Source organism: Hibiscus syriacus, unplaced genomic scaffold, assembly GCF_006381635.1.
Source record: "Hibiscus syriacus cultivar Baekdansim isolate YM2019G1 unplaced genomic scaffold, ASM638163v2 tig00002840_pilon, whole genome shotgun sequence".
Taxonomy (NCBI): Eukaryota; Viridiplantae; Streptophyta; class Magnoliopsida; order Malvales; family Malvaceae; genus Hibiscus; species Hibiscus syriacus.
This window is the reverse complement of record NW_024061947.1, coordinates 9,716,903-9,724,797: the sequence shown is the minus strand read 5'-3', so window position 1 is coordinate 9,724,797 and position 7,895 is coordinate 9,716,903. Positions and strand designations below refer to the sequence as shown.

Here is a 7,895-nt window from a genome sequence, read left to right as displayed (position 1 = left end):
TTATATTCTCAATCTTATCTATCCGAATATACGTATAAGAAAAAGAAACATTTTGGGTGGCTTATGCGGATGGTTCCTGCAAACAAATCTGGTCCCTTAGCTGTTACCAATTGCCCCACGCCCGTACTCTGAAGGAGACTTTCTTATGCCTTTTCTGACGGATCTCAGATCTAGTTTAGGATATGTTGTCCTTAATAGAATCAATATAAAGCCAGGTTCAAGTACTGTTGATTAGCCTGAATCCATCGCTCGAATTCTCCTCGACTAATTCCTTTGTTTTCGACTATGGCAAATCTGAATTTCAGTAATTCAGTGCTCTCAGGGACTTGCATAACTCAGCTAATGACCTCCTTCACTTGCCGATAATCAAGCGAGCACTCGTTCACCAGGGTCGAGAAATGGGTTCACCAAGTATCCGAATCGTCTCTCAGGATGTTGGATGTCTGCGGCATTTCCCGAGACATTCTTTTGCTCGTCAAGGAACACGTCCAGGATCTGCAATTCACTCTGCGCCGAGTGAGCACCGACGAGTCCGATATCGGAACCAAGGTGGCGGTTTACCACCGGTACTCGAAGAAGCTAAAGAAAGAGACTCTCAAGTGTTTGCAATCGCTAAAAGGGATGAAAAACATGCCTATAGCCAACGACGTCGTAACAACCATCGACGATAACCTGTGGATGGTTGTGGATGTGCTACGAGAAGTAAGAGTGACAACGATATCCGTGGTGGAGTCACTGCTTTCCCTCGTTTCGATTCCGTGGCTGGAGAGAAAATCGGGTAAAGAGTACTTCGGATCGAAGTTCATGCGATCGAGTTGGCAGAGATTTTATGATATAAGCAATGAAGTGGCGGTTCAGAGCGCGAATAAACGATTGCAGGCAGTGGAAATAGCGATCGAGGATCTTGAAGCTGAGCAGACCAGATTAATCAAGACCAGATTTCTACTTCTTAACATACTTACCAACTAATCAACAAACAATATGAATATTTGACCTTTTTTTTCCTTTTCAATTGGAAATTACTCATTGGTTAGCTGTTATGCTAATTAAAACTTGATAGCTGGATAGGCTGATTTAATGACTGAACAACCAAACGCTTCTGTATTCTTTGATTCTTTTTAATAAGATGACAGTCCTAATTATTGGTATCTTGTTAAATTTATTAAGTCATTAATCATTATATTCTTTTTCAATAGTATTTTATGATTGTAAGATAATATTTATTTAAAATATTTCTTTAACATAAGATAAAATACGTCTATGATATACCCGCAGACAAACCTAGTCCTCCAGAGAATTTAATATCTTATTTTATCCCTGGGTCATTCAATAGGTTTATTGTAAAATTAAAATTAAATATAAAATATAATACCAAATTGTGATGAAATAAATACACATGAATGTTTCCGTGTCTAGTATTTCTCCCTCGGATAACCTCGTCTTAAGCTAACCAGCAGTGTTTAAATTAAGCATCCAATTTGTTGGATTAACATTGTATAAATCAATAATTGATTGCATGTATTTAGCTTTATAGGTCCCAAAGCAACCAACATAATAATTGCTTATAAACGTAGACAAAGCACGGTTGGATGCCCAGCCTAATCCAACAATTGATTATATTAATAACGATCATATTCATATCAACTATTAATTTAAACTTTAACATTATAAATAAATAAATTTGAATTAAAAGACATTTCTATAATAAATATTCATAATATTCAATTTAAATTAATTAATATTAAAAATATAATATCTGCTAAATATATCCTAAATATAGGAAATAAATAAACATCGGCGGTGGTTCACTGTTCCCTAAACACATCCAATGGGGACGAGATGATCTTGCTGCGCTGCTGAATCAAATTTATTTGTTTTTCTTTCGTATGCGTAAATTGCCAGATTAACAACTAACTTAATTAGCTTAATACAAGTACATCAATCACAATCTAAACTACTATTAGGCTTAATCATTAATTGAATTTTTTTCTCTCAGTAGCTTGTTTAATCTACTCTTTTTTTTCGGTAACTAAGGAAAAGTATCTGTAACTAGTCTAGTCTTACTAATCTATTTCTTCTGCTCTTAGAGCTTCCTGAATGCCTTCTGGGAGCGTCGTTACAATATGGCATCTGCCATCGTCCAGCTGATCTAATTCGGCCATGAAATCCGCTATGTGATTACCTTCTCGTAGTATGTGCGTCACTTTTAACTCCCACTCCTGTTGTATCAACTTTCTGTGATGATGTCCCAGTATTAACTCTAATCCCATGTGTTCCTTTTCGTTGAAATTCCTCCAAATTTCCAAGTTATCTACCTCCACTATAGGCCTTCTTACTCCAAGATCCCTTGCTCCTTTGAGCCCTTCGATTCGAACATTCCCCATAACTCGGCATCTAGACTCGTCCACGTTCCGATCGTCTTATGGAAACCCCACTTCCATTGACCTGTATCTTCTCTCATCACTCCTCCACAGGATGCAAGCCCGGTTGAGTTGTTCCTTGCTCCATCTGTATTTAGTTTGAGCCACCCTGACCATGGTGGATTCCATCGGGTTGCAGCATGTTTTCCCCCTCAGCTTGGAATTCTTTGGCTACCGTTTCTGTTCTTATCTCAGCTACTAACCTTCTACTACGTTCCAGTATTGTTTCTTGTTCAATATTCTCCGGATCGAAAATTCTTTGTTTCATTGCAGCCAGAGAAACCAAATGATAGCACCAAATAGTATGTCCCATGATTCCTCTCCTCCGCAAAGTAAGATGAATTTGACAAGTTCTTATATACCATTCTCGGATGTTGGATGAAAAGAATTATGTTGTTTTGTTCGTTTTGACGAATGTTAACCAGATCGTTTTTGCAGTGAACATTCAATCAAATCGAATTAAATTAATTTGTTCAAATTAAATTAAAAGATAATCTAATTAAAACTTATCAATAACATGACTGAATTCTAACTCTAAACTGAAGTGAATAACTTTAAAACCATATATGTTTAACAAAACAATATATTTTGCTCATGCCTTACCTCATCTATAGTTGACATGATACTCTTTCGATATAGATTTTTAAATTTAAAATCTTTATTAATATATAGTATGGTATCGACTAATATCAAGAATACTTCAACCGAACAAAGGGGCGCACAAGCAACAACACATTCATTCAGACAAATCCATGCTTAAAAACCAACAAAAACCAAAGTACCAATGGAGTTTCGTTTTTGTATCTCATCATCCCTACAATCTTTCTTCACATTCACTTTATTCAAAACGAATAATTTAACAAGAAGACAATCAGAACAGCATCTCCAACAGCAACCTATAATCCGATAATCGTCTTACAGCTGCTGCTAAACACATTGCCAATAATCACTACAATAGAAAATCAAGTTTCTTTGATCAACATGGATATAATATCACCTAAACTACACTTGGACGAGTATCGGAACAAACACATATATGGCAGAAAAGATATGATCTAAATGTCTGAGCAGATGAATATTAACATCCTAAGGACTCCTAACCGAGCTACATACGTATAGGAAGGATAAACCTTTGTTTATCTCATCTCTATTATCATATTAGTAAAAAAATAGTTGACCCTATTCCCATATATAATGGGATAAGGGAGAGGTAGGGTAGTAGGCTGCCCCCAACACCAGGTTGAGAGCAGCTTCCGTTATGAATTGCCCTCAGTGGGACTCGATCCCACGACCGCAAGGTTAAGAGCCTTGCACTCTACCAACTGAACTAGACGGGTAAGACTCTATTATCGTATTAGTGATGATCCTTAATCCCTTATGCATACATATGCAGATGACATTAATTACATGACCACTATAGCAGACCATAAAGCCTTAAAGTTATACGGACTCAAAGCACAAAATATATAGGCATAAATCTGAATGTAACAACGCACTGGAATTTCAACAACACCTCATGGTACATGAAAAAGGATAAACCTTCTAAGCATCGAGAAAACTCCTTTCGTAAATGCAAAATTGAAATTAAACAAGCCATACTATGCAGTCGCATAAAAAGAAAAAACAGTACCTAATGCTTGTCTCCATGATCGTGAGAATGATCACCATGGCCCTCCCAAGGGTGTCGCCAACCCTAACAGCGACAAAGTCAGTCCAGGACTAGAAGCAAGTTAATAAGGATTGATATTGAAGGCATATGAAACAAGGAAATTCTTACCAATACAACAGGACCATCTTGCTTAGCCCTGTACATGACCCAAAACCTGAAACACGCCATATATCAAGAAACTTCAGAAAATCCACCAGCATTTCAATATAATATTTATTAGTGTTTGCAAGAAACGTCGCTTCAGATATCATACCGACAATATATTCAAAGCAAAATCACAACCATCAGCATCATTAATCAAATGCTTGCGCAACAACAACTTAACCAGGAAAACAAGATAAATTCTAAGAAATAAAACCCTCAGAGAATCAATTAACTTGATCCGAATCGAAGCCTTTACTGCATAAATTTTCAGCTAAACCCCCAGTTCACTATAAATTAAATTTTCACCTTCACAGCACATCCATGAATTCTATCTTCAGCAACGCAAATTAAAATTGCATCCAATTCCCACATTTCTAGGCTCAACAGAATCATCCAATAAACGCCGATTGATGACGAACCAAGATAGATTAATTCAAAGAAAAGAAAAACGAAAAGGGGACCAAAAGATTACCACATGACAGCGCACAACCCTTTGCCGGTGACGACATGCCATCGCTTTGGGTGATGCAAAGTTACACCTTTGTAAGTTGTACTCCCTCCATGGCCTCCTCCCATCTCTCTGCAATCGAACCCTAAATCACCAGAAGATGGTCCCGAATGTGCGAAGCTGGATAAAAAATCACGTGCCGGTTGCTTTGATTTAAGCCGATCCCCAAACCGTCGGATGAGAAATTTATCAAATGAAGGCCCGATTCTCATATGTGCTGGACCGGATCATAGATTCGTTTCTCTTCGTTATACCAGGCTTTCGAGTATCGGCTAAACACAATTGACAAAACCTAATACCAAGCCCAGTTCCCAGAAATCTGATAAATATTAAATTGAGTTAACTGCATCAAATGTCCCTAAACTATTATTTGGATTCTAAATTAGTCCCCGTTATAATTTAATCCTCAAACTATCATAAAGGTTCTAAAAGCCTTTAAACTTTTTTGCGTCCAATTAAATTTTTTACTTCGAAATTTTATCAATTAACCTCTTTAATCGACATTGGTTATTAAATCAAATAATATTTTCTTTGGAATCTACTGACGTCACGTATTACATTAAAATATGAACATAAAATGTTTTTGAAAACATTTTTATTTAAAATATATAAAAATTTAAAAATTAAAGTGGACAGTCTTCAAAGTAATAAATACGAGAAAAAAACTAGTGTTATTTTTAGATAGATATGGAATAAATAGTTGACCTCAAAACAATAATTTAATCGGATAATCTCCGAATTCTGACTTTAAAATTATAAATAATTAAAGAATACAAATTAAAAATTTATTATTTTTATATAAAGAATTAACAGACAAATTCTAAAATATTAAATATGTGGTTCATGTCTTTGTAAAGTGTTGACACAAATAAAATTGAATCACACTCATTGATCGTTTAAATTAGAAGAGATAAAATATGTACGACCACTGCAGCTTATTTGCTCCAAAAACTAATTTATTGAATTATATATATAATAAATGATCAGGGAATAATTGTAATATTTATGAATATAATTACTGAATTAAATACATGATACAGGTTGTATAGAAATGAAAAACGCCTATTTATATTGGGAAACCATGAAAGTCATAGTTAATCTAACTATTAGAGGTGGCAATTCGGTATGTTCGGTAGAGGGTTTTAGTTTATTTTAATGTATATAACTACTATTTCTTATTAAATAAAATGTATTATATTTTAAAGATAAAAATATTTAAATTCAAACTCATAATCTTTAAAATTATATATTTTTTAATTTACAAATATAATTATATCTACGTGTAGGGGTGAGCGTTTGATCGAGTCGAGCTAAAAAATTTCAAGTTATTCGAGTTGGCGGGTCATATTTTATAAATAGAAGTTGACCTGAAAATTTTCAAGTCGAGTCGAGTTGAATTTTCGATTTTGTAAATATTTATAATATTATGATATTATTTGATTCTAATTTAAATATTTTTTTATAACCATATACAATACATATATATTTATTCATATTTTGTATATGTAATATACATATATCATATTAGAGTCGAAGGAATTTACTCAAACTTGAATCAATCCAATAATTACTAAAAATTTTGAGTTATTTGAATTACTATTCGAGTTATATTTTACAACTCGATTTGAACTTAAACTTTTTCGAGTTGAGTCAAATTTATGAAATTACGACTCGATGTTAATTTGATTTGAGTTGAAAAATTAATTTTTTGAGACGAGCCGAGTTTTGCTTACCCTTATCTACGTAATCTAAAATTTACATTAATTTATTATTTTTAATATTTAATTTTACCTTACTCCTCAAATTAGATTAAAATAATGTGCATAATTATATATTATTTAATTATTAAGTATTTTTACTGAAAAATGTGCGTATCGATAAGAAGGTTTAACATAAAAATATAATTACTTAAATTACATATAAAGTTAACTTTAAGTGTTTAAGAATTTTTCATTTAAAATAGGTGTCTAACATTTTTAACTGTACATTTTTAAATGTCTACATGGTAATGATTATTAAAAATGACTGTTATTTAACACGTGTCATATTTATAAGTTAGGAATTAAAAAAACACTTAAAAATATTATTAATTTTAAAATATATCAATTTTTTAAACTACAAAAATAAACTCTAAAATCTCTCATTTCATCTCTCTTATCATTCGTTGTCAATCATATTCGATCACTATCTCTATTGTCGTCGTCCACCCATTACTTGATCGTCACCTTTCTCGCAGTCTCAAACCTTTAAACACAAAAAAACCTTAAATCTCTATTCTTAGATTTAATAAGCGGGGATTTAGTTGAGATTTAATCTTAACAATTCTATGGTATTTGGTGTTGCGGAAGACGGCTATCTGATAGAGCAAAATCGCAACTAATAATTTGAGAAAATAAAAATGAAGATAAAAGAGACACAAAATTTACATGGAAAACCCCTAAATAATATAGGGTAAAAACCACGGGCAACGGTAGAAGAATTTCACTATGAGAAAAAATAGGAATTACAACCCCTCTCGATCTACCAAGGAGAAAACAATGATAATTCTCTCTTGATAAAAAGGAGAAAACAACTCTCAAGAAACTCTCTAAATTCTCTCTAGTATTTGAAGAAAACTAGAATGCTTTGGGATGGTTTTGAAGCTAAATGAGCTAGGGTATATATAGCTAAATCTTAAGGACTTAATCTTGTAAATACCCTAAAGTTTAGTGATTAAATTTTGTAATTATACCTTACTAAAATCAACCAAAGTTGGCTGCCCACTTAGACTAAATTAGCAGCCGGCTGCTGCCACTACAATTGACAAAGCCAAATTTGACTTTTCAACAATCTCTCACTTGAAGATTTGATTGGAACAATAATATCTTCATACCATTCTTTCTACCTTGTACCATCATGTTACTTACGTCTCTGACAGGCCACAAGAGGATTGACACCAGGTAAATTTATCAGCATTGATTGCTTTCGTCATGAAATCTGCTATGTTGTCTTTAGTATAGATCTTCTGCATATCTACCGTCCCTTCTTCCACCTTTTCACGAATGAAATGGTATTGAACTCGTATGTGCTTTGTCCTTGAATGAAATGCTGGATTCCTTACTAGATGCAAGGTGCTTTGACTGTCACAAAATAGAGAGACATACTCTTGATTGTG

The 7,895-nt window shown here is 33.6% G+C and overlaps 2 protein-coding genes across 2 annotated transcripts; one reads left to right on the top strand and one right to left on the bottom strand.

Annotated features, from left to right (window-relative positions):
* The first annotated feature begins 432 nt into the window (after positions 1 to 432).
* On the top strand, positions 433 to 969 carry LOC120152604. The gene has a single exon (XM_039164802.1). The coding sequence runs from the start codon at positions 433 to 435 to the stop codon at positions 967 to 969; it is 537 nt and encodes a 178-aa protein (XP_039020733.1).
* Positions 970 to 3,234: 2,265 nt separating this feature from the next.
* LOC120157152 (NADH dehydrogenase [ubiquinone] 1 beta subcomplex subunit 2-like) lies at positions 3,235 to 4,968 on the bottom strand. The gene is made up of 4 exons (XM_039168399.1): positions 4,706 to 4,968; positions 4,198 to 4,243; positions 4,051 to 4,113; positions 3,235 to 3,369 (listed from the first exon to the last, which is right to left on the bottom strand). Exons 1-3 carry the CDS (start codon positions 4,951 to 4,953, stop codon positions 4,051 to 4,053), a joined length of 357 nt encoding a protein of 118 aa, XP_039024330.1. The 5' UTR covers positions 4,954 to 4,968; the 3' UTR covers positions 3,235 to 3,369.
* Between the last annotated feature and the right edge of the window lie 2,927 nt (positions 4,969 to 7,895).